This window comes from Aythya fuligula, chromosome 1 (genome assembly GCF_009819795.1).
Source record: "Aythya fuligula isolate bAytFul2 chromosome 1, bAytFul2.pri, whole genome shotgun sequence".
Classification (NCBI taxonomy): domain Eukaryota; kingdom Metazoa; phylum Chordata; class Aves; order Anseriformes; family Anatidae; genus Aythya; species Aythya fuligula.
This window is the reverse complement of record NC_045559.1, coordinates 174979169-174996442: the sequence shown is the minus strand read 5'-3', so window position 1 is coordinate 174996442 and position 17274 is coordinate 174979169. Positions and strand designations below refer to the sequence as shown.

General features: G+C 47.4%; 1 protein-coding gene across 1 annotated transcript; it reads right to left on the bottom strand.

The window, feature by feature from the left end:
* Nucleotides 1-5549: 5549 nt before the first annotated feature.
* On the bottom strand, nt 5550-16765 carry CNMD (chondromodulin). Its single transcript, XM_032207782.1, has 7 exons — nt 16694-16765; nt 15943-16080; nt 13672-13812; nt 11962-12075; nt 8551-8704; nt 7470-7696; nt 5550-5804 (listed from the first exon to the last, which is right to left on the bottom strand). The coding sequence occupies exons 1-7, from the start codon at nt 16763-16765 to the stop codon at nt 5589-5591; spliced, it is 1062 nt and encodes a 353-aa protein (XP_032063673.1). The 3' UTR covers nt 5550-5588.
* Between the last annotated feature and the right edge of the window lie 509 nt (nt 16766-17274).

Sequence of the window (17274 nt, the reverse complement as noted above, 5' to 3'; positions counted from 1 at the left end):
TTGAAGACGGCGCGCAGTTGCTTTAAATCCTGTTATTTCAAAAGACTGGAAACTCCTCATATTTTAGAGAGGAGCATGTGCATTCTTTATTGTCTTTATTAGTGCAGCTTTTTCATCACGGGCAAATCTTAAATAACAGCCTTTCAAAATAATAAAAAAAAAAGCTGAGAAATTTAAATAACTCCCCTGCCTGTACCTCTTGGGTACAGATCTGCAAGGGCCCACAGTCACTAGACTTGGAGATACTCAGGAGCTCTGCGTGCTGCTGGGAATTCAGAAGTACCTGACTATTGTAAGATTCTAGAAAAAAACTGTGACTGCTAGCAAATATTGGCAGCCACCTGAAAGCCCCTTCAGTCCCTGCTAATCGTTGATGCTGTTCTTAAATTCACTGCTCTTCTCCTTGCATTCCTAATTACATAGGCTTTTCGAGGTTGTTGCTCTTGTTTCCTTCTTATTTGATGTGTTCCTTTGCTGCTGTGAGAATTGGATAAGCCTGATAAAATGTAAGGGATATTAGAACGGTTGTTTTAATAGGATGAGGTAAGTCTACAGCTGTTATAAATGTATGTAAAAGTTTATCCACAACTGACTTAGGTTGTAAGAGGGAGAAGGGAGGTGTTCTGTTCTCCCTGAGATCCAGGCATTTTGATTTTGCATTGATTCTGGGAAAGCGCAGTGGCTTTTTTTTTTTTTTTTTATAGTACTGCTCTTGTGCCCTTGGGATAGCACCAAGATTTTAAAATCTCACAAATCTTCAAAGAGGAATTGGTTTTCTACACATACCATGGCTAAGAACTTCAGAGTGCTGTAACTGGTAGCTGTAGATTATGACTGCAGCCTTGACGTAACCGCAGTTCCTTGATGCACTCAGATGATGTTTATCCTGCAGTGCAAGCTGGACGGGGACTTTTTTCCAACTACTTTTAGCTGAAGACTTGAATCATATGTTCCAGAGCGTGAAGTTGATGACCTTTAGAACTGAATGTTATCCTTTGAGTGTGATGAAGGGCGATGGATTGAATTTGGGAAGGCTTTTGTGTGTGTGCCTTATCCCTGACTCACTGGGTAACATCTGTGTCTTGGAAGAGTTTCTCAAAGGGCACGTGTGTGACATATTTCAGTGAAGGTTTTTTTGGCTTCAGTGGGGAGATGCTTGCCCTTAGGGAATTCTGAGTAACTGGTTGCCCAATATCTCGAGCATTTGCTGTCTATATGGGGTGCTAACGTTCAAGTTGACTTGATTTGGAACAGGCTTGGACCTGATTCTCCTAGATGAGTGCCGTGCTACTTTTTAGCTGTGCTCTGGAAAGCTTCTCTTCCCTCTTTAACATAGAAAGAAGACAAATGTCTGAGCTTTGCTTTGTCATAAAATTGGGTTCTTGTCTCCTGGCCAGCTGTGCTTAATATATGTGGTTCAGAGCACTTAGCAAGTCTTTACTAAGCACTGTTAAGGGAAGAACCTAGATAAAAATCTCTTAAATAGAAAGGAAAATGTAATTTGAGGATGTTTTCTGCCAATCAAGTTGTTTTTACTTACTGTAGAGAACACAGTAGGGGGTTCCTCTGTCTACTTTCACTTGCAGAAAGACCACGGGAATACTTTGGCAGATAAGCACAATACATTATTGTATTAAGTGGGTACTGTTTCACTGCTTTGGCATTCAATTCGCTTAGCTTAAGGCAAAAAGTAAAATAAAATGCACCGCTACATACGTACTCTTGAGGCATGTGTAATGCAAATATAATGCTTTAGCTTCAGGCTAAAACTTGTAGCAATCAAGTGCGGGACCTCCCTGTCCATCTCAATCCTGCCAGCCAAGTTTGCAGGCCTCAACGTCATCACCGGTGGGTTTTTGAACACAGATAGTGTGTGTGTGTGTGTGTGTGTGTGTGTGTGTTCCTCCCTTAAAACTGAGGTGAACCCGGAGTGGCAGCTTTTGTGTGTTGTGGGCAGTTGTTTTTTGGAGGAGGACTGGGGGGGGGGGTGTATGTGTTAAAGGAATAGGTAGAAGTTGCTTGTAAAATTGGGGATGAGGAAGGGGCTTCGAGCTGTGTGGACAGCGTATATTTTGTTCTTGACCAAGAATGGGAATGCACAGAAGGGTTCCAGGAGCTGTTGGTGAAGGGAAAGGTGAGAGGGAGCTTGGAGGTTGAGTAGAGATATTGAAGGTACTGGGGAAAAAGGGAATTTCCATTGGAACCCGGCAGGATGAGGCAGCTGATACAGCACTGCAGCCGACTCATTGTCAGTGGTTTGTGTTTTTTTTTGTTTGTTTGTTTGTTTTGTTTAGGTGATGTTTTACTTATTCAGACTTCTTTAGAAATATTTCCCAAGCCTTTTGGTCATCTGTAGATAGACTTTTTAGAAGATGTGGAGAGCTCTCCTCAGACCTCAGAGTCCTGTCCCAGATACTATAGGAAAAGGACAGCAAGAGGTTACAGAAGAGCCTCCCCACAGGTGGGATTACTCTGGGCTGCTGTTTTGGGGATCAGCCAAAATGCCTGACTGCTGTAGATTTGGGCTGCCTTTCTCATCTTGGGTAAATGTGCCGTGCTGGTAAAGGATGGGGTGAACCTCGCGGTGGTGGTGTCACCTCACTCCACCTTTTACCATGTATGAGCAGAGATTTGGTCCATCCTGATGTGCAAATCAACAATGCATTCTTTGCCAACTGTACTTTTATGCTTCTCTGCATCTTTTTTGAGCTGTATTGAAGAAGTAAGCAAATGGCAGTGTGGTGGTTAGCTGCCTGCTGGGTTAAGCCCTAACACTCCTGCCTTCCCACTACTTTTTTTTTTTAACCCTATGGTTTTGTTGCCTGTTTTCCTTCTCTTTTTCACCAGTCTGAGTTTGTCCCACTTGTTTCCTCTAATCTGCTCTGCCATCCTAATCCTCCTAGTGCACATTCACACGGGTAATTAAATTTTAAAGACGGTGGGATTGCAGTGCTACGACATCCACCTGCCTGTGGAGGGAAACATCTTTGGTGACAAACATCTGTCTGTCTTTCCTTCTTCTCTGAACTTTGACCAAAGAAAGGATTTGCACTGGTGGCTGCTAGCACAGGGTCAGACTCAGGGAACACTGTCCCACCCCAAATACAGGCAGGTTAGAAATCCAGTAGGTGATCCTACTTGTGCATGCTGTAACTCGGTCATGCAAGGAACTGTTTTTGTTTTGCTGCATCTTTTCATACAGTTGGGTCGTTGGTCTTCCTGCTGTTGATATCTTGCCTCAAAACTTTTTAAAAACAAGTTGTTGTGCTTAAATAAGACTTTTATTTCAATGTTGCTGTAGCAAGAGACCTTTAATTACTTTCTTTGAATACGCTACATAGGTAAGTGCTTATTTGAAGCGTGAGCTGTGGAGAGGGTTTTGTTGTGTGTGGAAATGGGTGAGATACACAGTCTGTGCAATACATGCTTGGTATTGTAGTCCTGGCAGTGTTACTAGTGGCAGGCTGTGTTGTGACTGTGTATCTGCTTCTCCTGCCACCACTGGAGCTTTCTTGGTGTTCCTGCACGCAGAAGAGTCGAAGATGCATGTGCCATATGTGACAGTGCTTAAAGCACCCATGAGGAAGATGCTTTTCCTTCTTTTTATTTGCTTTGTGTCTGCAAAACTGCCTAGGCGCCTTTTGTTTAGGAAGAATTATTTTTGTTAAGACTGTGTAGACATGAAAATCACCTACAACACTTTTTTGGTTTTCCTGTCTGTAGAACAAGACTTTTCAGACTGGGGGGGACAGGGAGAAACGGGTCATGAGTTGCCTCAAGATGGCCCAACGTGCAAAAGACGGTGACAGCCTAGTTCACGTACATATAAACATTTCCTTCTCTTTCTGAGTGTTTTCACCTTGCTTTCCTCTCCAGACAGTTCTTGAACATGTACTTGAAGGCACTGCTACACTTTCTACGTTCAAAAAAGCACAGAAAGCAATTGCTGTTTTTAATGTATCCATTTAATCTGCGTTTAAAAAAAAATAAATCTAAGCATATTGAATGATGTTCTTCTAAAAAAAAAAACATAACGATCAAGGTCATTTTCATTTTAAAAAGAAAAAAAAAATTAACAGGCCTTGAAATCCCACTCTAAGAAGTTTTTAAATTTAAATATTTCAAAGCAAGTCTTTTCTTGAGATTAAGGTGAAGCTTACATGAAAAAAAGGAGTTACAATAGAACAAAATACTGAATTCTATTCTCATCTAACACTTCGCTTTTTCGATACGCTGTTTAGCATGCTGCATGAGGTTGTCTTTATTTTCTTTAAGCCACGATTATGTCAAATTAATTCCTCTTTTCTGTGTCATGCCGTGTTAATAACATTACCAGGCTTGCAACATTTCGAGAGCTGTTTAGTCAAAAAGTGAGCGCTCCAGAAGGCGAATTCAGAGAAAATGGGACCCTCCTGTTTGTGAAGCCCACGTAGATGGCTCCATAAACTCAGTGGTGGAGTTTGAGATAGGATGAATAGGGATGAAAGTGTAATACCTCTATTTCTGTTTTCAAAGACTGGGAATCCTAAGTTGTACTGCCTTCACGAGTGTTTCAGCTTAGTACCTTCCTTAGAGATTTACTATATAATAGGATCAGTCCCAATAATTACAGGGTTTGCCTGAGCAATAAGGGTGAAGCTAGAAAGCTTTTTTCTTTCTTGATTACTGGTAAGCACTTTCTCTTGTGGGGAACAGAGGTTGGCTTCAGCAGAGCTGGCATGAATGGCCGCTATCTAAGCGGAATAAAGAGGGGTTGTAATCTTGCGTCAGAAGCGTCTAGTTCGAGGATTTATAAATGCAGCGCCTCTTGTAGGCTCTGAAGGGTCTTGAGACTCTTCGGCCTGCAACTGCGTGTAAATACTTCGCGCCGTAGTCGCTGGAGAGCAGGTAGTTGTTAGCCACCGCCGCGGTGTCGTGGATACAAGATTCCTGCTGCCGGGGCGGCTTTGATGTCAGGCTGTGCGAGGGGTTTTGGTTCCCCGGCCACGCACGGTTCCCTTCCATGGCCCCTTTTCCTGCTGCTGGTTTCCGACCTAGCACAATGCGCGCTTTGCCGTGGCCCCTGCAGCAGCTTTGTGGGAAAGGTATGCTGTAATTGGGGTATAACCATCCATAATGACCTGGCAGCTCTCCGTGAATAGCAACAGGGAGCAACTTAACTTGTGATTTATTTAACGAAGCTCCGCGGATGAAAGGTGCTCCCGAGTGTACACGTTTAGCCAGTTGCCTAATTGGACATAAATTTTCGCAGCTAGCTCAGAGGGTTTTGTTACGAAAGGGCTGAATTTGGATTTATGAGCAAGCTCCTAGACTGCTAAACCAGTTTGTGAGCAAAGTTAGATGTCCCAAAACAGGCGATACTTGGTTTTTGAATTCAGTAAATGCTAGCGTACACTTGCCATTGGCAAAGCTAATGAACTATTAATTTAAGATTTTATTTACACTGAGTAACTGACCTCGCTTTTGGTACAGTAACACACGCTTCGATTTCAGAGCCAGGGCTGGCGATGCCCCTTTGGTCGTAGTCTTTTACCAGTTTGTCCTTGTAATCTTTCTGCTTGTTTTGTCAGGGAACCGAAAGCCTTTTCTCACACGACACCCATGATGCGAGCGACCCACCAGCTGCAGGGCATGATGATTCGGCAGGCGGTACGGCAGCCTTGGTAGTTGTAGGGCCACGGGTAGTAGCCCAGGAGGGGCTCGCAAATCCGCTGGCACTGCGTGTAGCTCCGCCTGCACTCGATGCAGCACACGCCTAGGTGATCCAGCATGGGGTCGAAAGCCATCCCTTCCCCTTCCAGTTGCTGAAATTTAAAGTGTTAAATGTTATCCCTCTTATTAAACGTTATAAAACTCAGAGGTATAAATACTCGTGAAGGGAAAGAGTTGAAGATAGCCATATGGATCTTTAAGGTAGATGACCACATCTGAAGTTTATGTTGCATTTTTAATGTTTTTTGGTTTTTAATGCTTTTTTATGGTGTTCCAAGGAAATTCTTCAGTAAGCTCTAACCTGGCAGGTGTTTTGTTTTAGTTTTAATTCATAATATTTCTCCTTTGTCTTTCATTCAGCTTTTTTCGCCCCTGTGCCACACTGGGTTGCCTTGTGGACAGCGAGATTTCTGCCTGTGGTGCACCTGACACTAAGCAGTTACGTGGAGCACAGCACGTAGGAGATATTTAAAAGCAGGCTCTTGCTTCTGCTTTCTCTCTCCAAAATTATTTTCCTCACTTCTGGGGGAGAGGAGGAAGACAAAACCTGAATATTCTGCTTTTTGAAGCTAATTGCTTATTTTTCAAGAACGTTTTGAGAAAAGCAGAAGCAAAAAGTGCTGGTATCTAAGTTAAAACAAAAAAACACTCAGGTTAGAAAACTGGCAGTGCCCTTCAAAGGTGAGGCACAGAAGGGCCTCAGAAAGGCACAGAGCTCAGGCCTTTGGTGACCAATTCCTCACCCTGATAGCAATTGAGGGTCTTTTTTTTTCCCCTCCTTGTGCAGGATTCATCTTCTTGAGTTCAGATACCTGCAGTGTGAACTTCCACAGCTGAGCTCGTCATCCTTACCCCCTTTGAGGTGGGTGAAGAGAGAGTTGTAGGCATGATTTACTCCCCCCTGAAGGACCTGCAGCGTAATGAGTGGTCCTTGTGAACTAAATGAATCTGCCTGTGAAGAAAGGCTGGCTACAGGCGATACCTGCTGAGGAAGGTGAATCTGACCCTACAGGTGTGGGGATCTGGGAGCTCTGCATCTGGCCCAGCTTCCCTCTGGGGCTGCAGCAATTGCTCTGCCACTGCTCCCCAGGGGAAAGGTGGCTCAGGCCCTTTGGGCTTCACGTTAGTAGATGAGAAGCTGAATACCAGTGCCACTGCTACTCTGCTGACCTCATGAGAGAGTCAATTTAGATCCACTTTATTTGGAGTGATTAATTTGAGTTTAATTAAGGGATGTCAACTCTGCTGAACGCTGTCACAGTATAATGATCTCCCGCTGTTGCATAAATGTCAAGTCAAAGCTGGAACTTATTTCCAAGGCAGGAGGCATTTATCTTGTGACAGTGTTGTATTAAAGTGACTTACTCCTGCTGCACCAAATGGGGGGTGTAAATTGTCTGGCGCTGGTGCAGCAGACTGGAAGCTGCCTCCTGCGCACTCGCTTCTCCTGCAGCGCTGCAGGGACACGGGGGCAGCTCCTGGGGGCTGCTTCACCTCCAAGAGCAAGAAAATTCCCTGATGGGCATCTTCCACCCGCTGCTGCTGTCTCTGAACTGGTTCTCCCCTGTGAGCTGCTTGCCAGGGGGGCCATGCTTAGAAGTAGGTGTGTTTTACTAGGTAAAGGTTGGATGAGATGATCTTGGAGGTCTTTTCCAACCCAAATGATTGTGATCCTGCTCTACTAGTCTGTGCTTTCTGGAGGAGAACCGAACAGGCTAAGACTGTGCAGGTTTAAAAACTGTGGTGTGAGTACTTACATTGTATGGGTTGTCGGGGTTGAGCGTTTGGTCGCTCTCTGGTCCAACATCAGTCTCCTGTCCCACCGGCCTGGTTTCGTTCGACTGCTGATCCAGCTCTGGGGTCAGCTGGGTGGTGGGCGGCCTGGTGTTCGCCTCTTCAACAGCAGCTTCTGAGCCTTCTGCGTTAAAGGTTGGTTCTGACTGGCGCTTGTTTCTCTTCATTTCTCTCCTTTCCCGTTGTTTATCTGAAGAAATAACCAGGAAAACAATCATTTTGAATGTCTCCTTGAAAACTGGATGAACATCCCAATTGGGAACTCCTCACTTTCCTTGTACTTCCTAAGCAGCCAGTATCAGCCCAGAGCAGGGTGAGATTGCCTCCCTTCTTCATTTCCTCCCCTGGAAGCTGAGCAGGAGTGAGGAGATGCTTTTTGACTCATTGTACAGTCACTGATGTTACCTCAGCAGCACTTGCCAGCGCTACCAAGAGCAGTCACATGTGAGTCTCATGTTTGTGAAGCCCTCTTGTGACAGATTCGTGTCCTGCTCCCAGGTTCAGCTGGTGGGAACAGCTTCTGGGCTGCTTTAACACTGCTCTTCTGCTGCCCAGTGGGATGAGCAAGGTCAGGAGAAAAACAAAATATTGCCAGGTTGGATCTGCTGGTGCTCTAAAATTTTTTTTTTTTTTTTTTTTTCTCCTGGAGGGTTTTAATCACTGGACTGAGAAGGTGTAAATCTTTTCAAGCCCTCTCCTCTCCTCCCAGGCCTGGAAGTTACCTGGAGGAGCTGCCATCTCCCTGGTAACTCCTGAACACCTTCGCTAGGCTTGGCTGCCTGTGACAGCAGTATTTCAGCCCTGGGACTGCCTCCAGGACCTCACAAACTTCATCTACCAGTTACCAAGCTAAAGCATATTGTCCTTGCACTCCACTGACATCCTCTGGAGAAGCAGGCTGGGAAAGGAGACAGGGAATGGTCCCAAATCAGGAGCTTGGTGGTCTCCAACCCAGCTCTTGGCCTGGGATGGTGTTTCCCTGGTTGGGGAAGGCCTTTAAGTGAAGGGAAGGACAATGTATTTTAAAAATGGGAGCATTTTTACCTTTGGGATACGTAGGTCGAAGCCAGAAAATGGGAAGATCCCCACAGAGCTCTAAAATTTTGGGGCTCAGGAAGCCGTTGTGCTTGATAGGTTCATCCGCAGCCACCCAGATAAGGGAGTTTTCATCAAATCTCACAGGCATGATTTCATCTTCCTGCGGGTAGAAGAGCACAAAGCCTTTGCTTAGTCGAGTGAACAGTCGCGGGCCTACCTGCTGCTATTTCGTGAGTATGAACCGATTGTACTGAAACCAACAGCAGAGCTGCTGTCGGGTTTTGCTGGGGCTGAGATTTCACCTCTCTGAGACTTTTTCCTTATTTAATAGAGGTCTTTCAGTCCAAAGCACCAGATTTTCAGGTGGTAGAAACTGTGAGGCTCTCCCATCTTCAGTAGGCCAGCTGAAAATGAAACCTTTATCTTCTGTCACGTCCTGCTCTCACTCGACATGCTCCTGAGATATAACTGTTCACAAGAGAAGAAAAAAAACCCCACACCTTGTTCACAAGTGTTGGAGTGGATTATAGTCAGAAAATGATTCCAGCTCCCAGTTTTAGGTCGGTGTGATCGGCCCGATTAAAGGTCTTGCTCAGTAAAAGCAAAATTCAATTGACCAAAAGCTTGAAGTGCAAGTTAAGGGAGCCTGCCTTTTTGAAGTGTACCCTGCAGGTTTTTGGTTCCTATCTTCAAAGTGATGGAGGAAAATGCCAGTGATTGATTCTTTAAAGTTGTTAGTTCAAAGTATTATTTTACATAAAATGTGTAAGGATTTTACAGCAACAGTGAAATATTAAAAGAAAACCAACTTGTGAATCGCGGAAACCAGTGTGATTTCAAAGTTAAAATTCCAAATTGCTCCCATAAAAGTCATCAAAACTTGTTATATAACTGACTAGATCAATTTATTCTGTCAAGTTGTTGTTCCTTTAATGTGTTTATTGATTTCTTTGTAGGTCTCGAGTCATTTAAGTTCGCTATCCAGCCTGTCTAGTGAGAACTACTCTTTATTTATTTCCTCCCAGTTTCGTTTTTATTAGCATCAGAAATAACTGAGTCTCGCTTTCCGAAATAAAAATATCCTTCGTTCCTGTTTGCCTGCTCACAACCCAGGGTGATTTCAGAGTTTGGGTACTGATGCAAATTTATTTTAATCGACCACTTTTATAGGGAACGTCGGTTGTACGTATTGTTAGAAAACACCGTGAGTACTCACAAATACACATTTACCAGAGGGAGAACTTGTTCTGAGTAGAAAAATAAATACTACTTTGCTGTTCCAGTTGTGTATTTAGCTAGGAAGGTAAAGTAGCAGAGAGAGGTTGATGTTCCCACAATGCCACCTCTTGGTTTGTCCGCTACCGTGAGTTGTATGCAGCGAGATGTGGTGCATCTTCGGAGAAAATGCACAGAAAATGCATCTGTTAAGATGATCTCTTCAGGACTGCGACCTCATTCTTTAATGAAAAGCTGAAACATGGGGTTTAGTGCTAATTAAGTCAAGAACCAAGTCTTCCTTTAAGGTAAGGTGGAAAGGATCTGGGTCTCTGACCACCTGGAATCAGGGCGGGATCTTTTTGCCATTGTAGGGAAAATCCCACCAAAATCAGGGAGAGCTTGGTATGGTCTCTTAATGCTTTCCTGAGTTGTATTTAGAGGGAATTTTTCTTCATTTTTGAGTAGGTGTTCAGCAATCACAGCATGTAGGTGCATCAGGAAGGGCAAGAGGAAGATACCAAAGGAGAAAGAGTTTCCATGTCTTCTCCCCAGTTGTATGAAGTGATGCTGGTGTGGGAGCCGGGGCTGTGCAGCAAGTTCACTTGGAGCAGGCTGCAAAAGTCCCTGAGACACGGTGGTGAGGTTATCTCAGCTGTGGCCTCGCAGCGATGACAGCAATCCCTAATCCTGCCCTGTGTTCTCCCAAGGAGAAGGGTAGCCCAGGTGAGCAGGGGTGCCCTGTACCAAGTACTTCAGCCTGGGAGTGTGCTGGGCTGATGCAGCTGGCATCAAATTTAATTCAAAGGGCCCCAGTGCTCTTTATAAAGCTGGATTAGCTGGGACTGCCTTTGGTTTAAGGAAATATATATGAAAAAAAAAATAATGTGCTTGGATATCCATATAGGATATTTTAACTTCAGTCGCTGCTGTGAAGTCAGGATTTATCAATCTATATTAAAATTGCTGTCATGGCAAAGCCCGCTCTGCGCTGCTGGCAGCGCTCTTTATTTTAAAATAGCTTCTGCTCCTCGTATCGTGGGATAAGAGCGTGTGCCAGTGCATACTCAGGACTGGCTGTGCCAGCTCGAAGCTGTGTTTTCTATCCTGGGCCCTCATTCTTGCCCCACAGAGCTGGGGACTGGTGTGTAGTGGGGGGCACAGGGCAGCGGGGCTCGTGCCTGCATAGGACGGGGTGTGCGAGCCGCCTGCAGCACGACCCAGAGCCAAATCCTCTCCCTTTGCTTGGGAGACGCGTCCCAAGGGAGGTTCTGACCTACTCCATCCCCATGTAGCTGTGTCTTGTTGCTCTTTGCCAAGTTAAGGTATTGAATCCTGCGCTGTGAGCTCGTGGGCAAGCATTGATTAGCTTGCTGCTTCGGCCTGAACCGTGCCTCCCTTCCAGCGGGTTGTGTCAGCTCCTGTTTAACTGGGAATGGAGCAAACCTGGAGGAGTGGGCTGTGGATCTCGTGTCTCCTGTGTTCTCCTTCTGGGGTCTGAGCCATGAACCTCTCAGCTGTACCCAAATAACTGGAGTGGGAAACTCAGGTTTTGTGCACCTACAGCAAGAGGCTTGATGTGAATGAGATGGGGAGAGGTTTGGGCTGGTGTCTGGGTGAGCACTGCAGCTGTCATAGTATCTGATGTGAATTCCATGAAACGTGGTTGATGTGATGTCCTAAAGCCAAGTCAGACGGAGGCTAAGAAGGTAAATTAATATTTTTTCCCGTTACTACTTCTGAGATGAATTTTTGCAATAATGCTTTCCCCTGTATTGATTATTTCCCAAGACTTGGCTGCTGGAGTTGCCGCTTCTGCTGATGCTGATAATGGGTAAGTGCTGGTAATTAATCTGTTGGGATCTGTCCCTCACCCTCCTGTACTGACCAAAGCCATTGCTTCCTCCATGCTTTCCCATTGTGCTTGGCCTGATCGTGGGCAGACCCTCATAGCACTGAGGTCTCCTTGCACCCTTTACAAACGGGACTGGGGCTGGCCCCGCTCCCCTCCTGATGGGTGATAAATGCCCCTCTGACACCACTCTGGCTCTCCTTACCTTTCAGGGATCCCCTAAAGATCAGCCAAAGACCCCTCAACCACCCAAAGACGACCTGTTCAGTGGTGTTCATACCATTTTTATTTGCATTAATATCCCCCAAAGTCTCGTTCTACACAAAGAGAATAAAAGGGTTAGCCCTTACCAGGTCAGAGGAGAGGCTCGCCTTGGTCATAGCATCCACCTCGGGGACGTGAGCCTTCGGCTGGGCTTTGATGTAACACTTCTCCCCTTCAGCAAAGCGGATGCCAGTTATGCCCTACAAAAACAGGACACCCCGAATAGAGCACTTGAGCTGGGCTAAAATTGCCACCGATTTATTTTTACTTTATTTTTTTTAGCCGGAAAGTTGAATCTTAACTTAAAAAAAAAAAAAAAAAAAAAAACACAACTAAACAGATGAGATGCTTTTCTCATAATTTTAGCTTTGTAGTTTTGGTGAAACAGGGTCTGGGAGTTTTTGCTCCTTTTCTGACAAATGGGGGAGTTTTATGTAAGCGCCTCGGTGCCAGCTCCGGATGACTTGGAGCAGCTCTGCTGAGGAATTAGTTAACGCGGTTTGAGCCGTGCCTTGGAGTCGTGCTAGCTGGCTGCGTGGGACCCCCAGCACCTTGACACGGATCTGTGGAAATACGTGGGCAGCTGGGATGCTTGGAAGGGCTGTGACAGCCAGGGGAAGCTTGTGGTGGGGGCTGCGGGGCAGGAGTCTGCTTGTCGGGCTTCCTTCAGCTGGGATATAGGGGTGAAACGCAGTTCCCTAATAATGGGTGTTGAGTTTTGAGCAAGAGAAGGGCATCCCAGCAGGTCTCCTGGAAGTCCTGGATCGTGTCTACCAGCACCATGAGCAACACATTTGGGTACCAGAGTTTGGGCAGGTATAGCAAAGTTTGGGCTGCTAACGGAAGCCCTTGGCCTTTGGCAGTGCCTGCCTTTGCTTTCTTTCTCCTTTGTGTGCGTTTTTGGCCCCCCAACCCAACTGGCAGCATCTTGCTGAGCCTGTCCCCTGCAGTTACGGGCAGGCCCCACCCCTGGCAGGTGGGCTCTGGTGGTGCTGGGGCTGATTTGGGTTGGTGCTGGGCGTTGTTCAACCATCAGCATGCGTGGAGGTGACATGAAGCTGGCATCGATCCAGCAGCCCGGTGCTTTCGTGCAGATGTGAACAGCGAAGGCAAATGGTAAGAGCTCGTCATGAGTGCTCTTACTCAGCTGCTAATTAATGTTGCCATGGCGATGTTTGCGAGGGCTTCATCGAGGCTGAACCACAGCTGTTGGGTAGGTCCGGGCCCTGGGTCTCCTGGCGTGGATTTGTTTGTGCTTTTGGAGGAACCAAGGAGCCGAATTTCTCCTTTCTGGGTTCAGCAGGTGGGGTGGGGACCGGCTGCTCCAGAAGCCCTGAGCAAGACCTGGCAGCTGCTGGTGCCCTTTGTCTGAGGCTTAGGGCTTCGAATGGGGGAGTTGTGCACCTGATGTTTTGGGCGGGTGGCGGTGCTTTTCCAGCTCAATTCCCTGTGTCACAGCCTGCCAGAGGGTTGTTCTAGCATGATTGTGAGCGTGTGTGTTGCAGCCCTATTTCAATGGTTTGGAGACGCACAGCGTTGCACGGAGCCAAACCTGATGCAGCCTAATCCATACTGGGATGGACCCTGGCAGGGGCTATCTCCAAAAGGCATTTGGACTTTGTTTTGGAAGAAACCATTTGGCTTCCTGTGAAGGCAAGCCAGGAGGGCACGGATATTTGTGTGGGCAGCTGGGGAACAGGGACCTCAGAGCAGCCAGGGCAGAGGAGTTGGGACAGGGTGGTGTGGAGTCCAGCGCTGGAGCATGTTATGTGAAAGATTGGAGTAGAGGTACTTACGATCTGAAAATCATGGACTTCAACAGCCTCCTCACTCCCGCTTCCCGTTTTGAATGTCTCTAAGTTGTTGCCAGCATCTATTTCCATCGATCCGTCTTGTACTTTCCCATTAATGCTCATGGTATAATGAACATTGTACACCTGGGATTGATAACAGAGCAGTAACACTTTAATAATTGTGCGTTGCCTTCTTCCTAAACCTGCCTGGTGCTCAGAGGGAGCCTCCTGCCTGCCCCTGGGTGCCCACTGCCCCTGGCCTGGCCCTGGGCACCCCTGAACAGAGCCTGGCTCAGTCTTCATCTCTTAACTTTCAGCTCTGCAGACATTTTGATAATCCTGTCCTACGCTGCAGGAGCCCAACCCTGATTTATTCCTTAGGATGTCCTGCTGGGGTGCAGCGAGACAGGTTTCCCGTGAATACAAACGCGCTTCCCAGCCTGTAATGGATGTGAGCTTTGTTTAAATTGGGTACAGAGGTATACAGATTTGTCAGCATATTTGCTGTTACCCTGTTATTCAATGAGGAAAGCAACAGCCCGGTTTATATTTTCTGGATGACCATAATCGGTGGGGAGGGGATTTTGTCTCTCTTGTGCAGCCTTGCTAAAAGTGCTACGCAAGCGGTTTACTTTTGGCCTTAAAAATAAAAAAAATTAAAAAAAAAAAAAAAAAAAGGCCTCACAGCATTTTAATGAAAAATTTACACTGACAGCTAGAGACAAATTTCTTCTCCTCTCACCTTCTCTCAGGAAAATCTGAGGTGCTAAAGATTTATGGGTCCTCAGTCAGACACATTCAGTCCCATATTCTCTGCTGTCCTGGACTCCTATTGAAGGTGGTGCTAAACCCAGACCTTTGCACGTGGCGTTCCCTCCTAGGGGCTGAGCCAGAGCTGAATGATTTTGTTACCACTGTCAGTTGCAGAGAATGTGAAGATTTAAAATAAATTTACCTTATTTACCCTAATTAAAATTACCTTTTTTTTTTTTTTTTTTTTTAGCATTGCTTCCTAAACACTTGCAAGTCCCAGGTAGTTTTCTGAGCTGGAAGGCAGCTTGGAGAAAGGACTCCAAGCTTTCCCAGTGTCTTCACCTGGAGATCAACTCTGAACCTTAATGACAACTGTGCATGTAACAGATTTTGCAAACCAGAATTTGGATTTGGAACAATAACTAAAGGCAAACTTTGTCCCAAAGTCCCCATATGCATTGCACCCCCTTCCTGGCTCTGTACCTGCTTACATCCCTCTCTCCTTTCAAAAACCCAGAGCAGCAGGTAGTGCTTGCAGCTGGTCCAGGAGGTCAGCACTATGTTTTTTTTTATTTTTTATTTTTTTATTTTTTGTCTAAAACCTTGCAGTTTCTCCACAATTATCTGAATTATTCCTACATGCATGCGTGTATTTCACAGGGGACTTCTGCTCTGTCTGCTGGGGCTCGCACAAGGCTCTCCTTGATGGGAACTGGAGCGGGGCTGGCAGCAGCGCAGAGCTGCTTCCAAAGCAAATCCAGAGCTGCACTTATGGAGCAAGTTAAATTCCAATGTGCACGACCATCTTTAACGTATCCTAAACCAGAGTCTTAGGTAAATAGAAAGTAAAGTTAATATATAAACACGGTCCAATGCTTGTGATGTCTCTGAAGGTTGATCCTTACACTGCTCAGCAGCTTCTCAGTTTTGTCCTTTGCATACAGGCTCTTTCATGTACCCCAGAAAATGTAAATAGGAGAATGTATCACGACTTGAAAAATCCTTCCACAGCTGCTAACCACAAATGCCTGTGTGTACGCACAGCCCTACCAGCCGCCAATGAGAGGACTGATGGGGCCATTTAATGGGTTAAATATAGCATTACCCGTCTGAGGGTCCAGGTAGGATCCTGCCCAAGAATGCAGCTGATGTGAAGAAGGAATGCACGCCTTTCAATGCTTTTTTTGTCCTGAGAGCTGGGGTTTGCCCGGGATGTGAATCCCTGGGGAGGAGTTGGGTTTGAGTTTGCTGGGAAGTTGTGAGCAGAAATCAATGTGGTGCCTGTGCACTTGGAGATAGGCTTCGCCTTCAGTAACAAATGTGCTTCAGGAGGCTCCATCCAAACAGCCAGTGAAGATAATGACTATGGTGTGTATGTGTGTGTGTTTTTTAAGGCATGAAAAAAATAAAGATTTGCTTCCAGCCCTCTTTATCGACCTCACAAGGAAAGTTTTTACCCCGTGCCTCTCCTACTATGCAATGAGTGCATGGGAAGGGGGCTCACTGTGTTTCCGTGCTCACCTGCCGCTCGGTGGCTTTCCAGAAGTAGAAGGCGCCGATGGCCCCGGCCAGGAGCAGGAGGGCCCCGGCGATGAGCACCGCAGCCCCTGCCTTCAGCAGCCGCCCTGGCCCCGGGGGGGGCACTGCCGCCGTGTACGCCTGTGGGGAGCGAGGTGCTGGGAGTGGGGCAGGGGACCCCAGCCCAGTGAGGGTCCCCCAGCTTTGGGTGCTGGTTTGGACCCTTGTCCTGTCCTGACCCGACCCGTCCGTTCTGCTGCATCCCGGTCCTGAGCCACCTAACCCATCTGGTCCAATGCATCCCATCCTGACCCATCCCATGCCACCCCACCCCATTGTGTCCCATCCTCATCCGACCCATCCCAACCCACCCCTTCTGCCGCATCCTGGTCCTGACCCACCTAACCTATCTGGTTCTGATCCAGTGCATCCTATCCCGACCCATCCTGTCCCGATCTGACCCTTTTGCTCCTGAGGCAATGAGTCCTGACCCAACACATCGCATTCAATCCCAATCCCGTCGCATCCCATCCCTCTCCGACCAGACCCATCCTGACCCATCCATCCCATCCCAACCCTCCCATTCTGCCTCATCCCTGTCCTGACCCACCCAACTCCTCCGATCCTGACCCCGCGCATCCCATCCCTACTCGTCCCGACCCGACCCGACCCGACCCGTTCACTCCCGATCCCACTCATCCGACCCCATCGCAACCTATCGCGACCCACCCGTCCTGTCTCGCCCCGCACTCACGGGCGGCAGGCACTGCTCCACATCCTCGGGCCCCGCTCGGGCGATGGGCACCTTCTCCGACCCCTCTGCCATGGCTGAAGCTGCCCCGGGCTCCCCTGCTCCTGGCCCCGTAGGGCAGCACCGCCCCGGCCCGGCCCCACGCACCGCCCCTGGAGCCCCCCCAAGGCCTGGGCCCCCCCCTTCCCAACCCCAATCCCACCCCCTCCTCGAGGGGCTGGGCCGGAGCTGGAGGGGATTTGGGGCCCCTTGGGCCAGTTTTGGAGAGCGGGGAGTGAAGGGGGGCACCGGGGGCGCGGACACACCGAAAGCTGCGGGCTGACATTACAAGATGTTAAAAAAAAAAAAAAAAGGCTTGTAAAATAAAACTTTATGAGCTCGCCGCAGGAATTTGCGACACACGGCCCGGCAGGGATGCCGAGCTGCCCAGCCCGGCAAAATTTCATCTTCTCCTTCTACAAGGTCACGGACACCGTGCAACTTGGCCTCTCTGGGGGATGTGTCCCTGGGGTTTCTTCTGACTCCTCATCACTCGCACAGCTCACTGTGCTTGCTTTGTAAATGTAGGGGTGCCTGCTCACTCT

Excerpts from the sequence above, each read along its gene's own strand:
- CNMD (XM_032207782.1), bottom strand. The coding sequence starts at position 16,765 with ATGGCAGAGGGGTCGGAGAAGGTGCCCATCGCCCGAGCGGGGCCCGAG. Across the intron at positions 8,705-11,961 it reads CGAGCCTCTCCTCTGACCTG|GAAGATGAAATCATGCCTGT; the intron begins GTAAGGGCTAAC and ends TTCTACCCGCAG. Across the intron at positions 5,805-7,469 it reads ACCCCGACAACCCATACAAT|CAACTGGAAGGGGAAGGGAT; the intron begins GTAAGTACTCAC and ends TTTAAATTTCAG.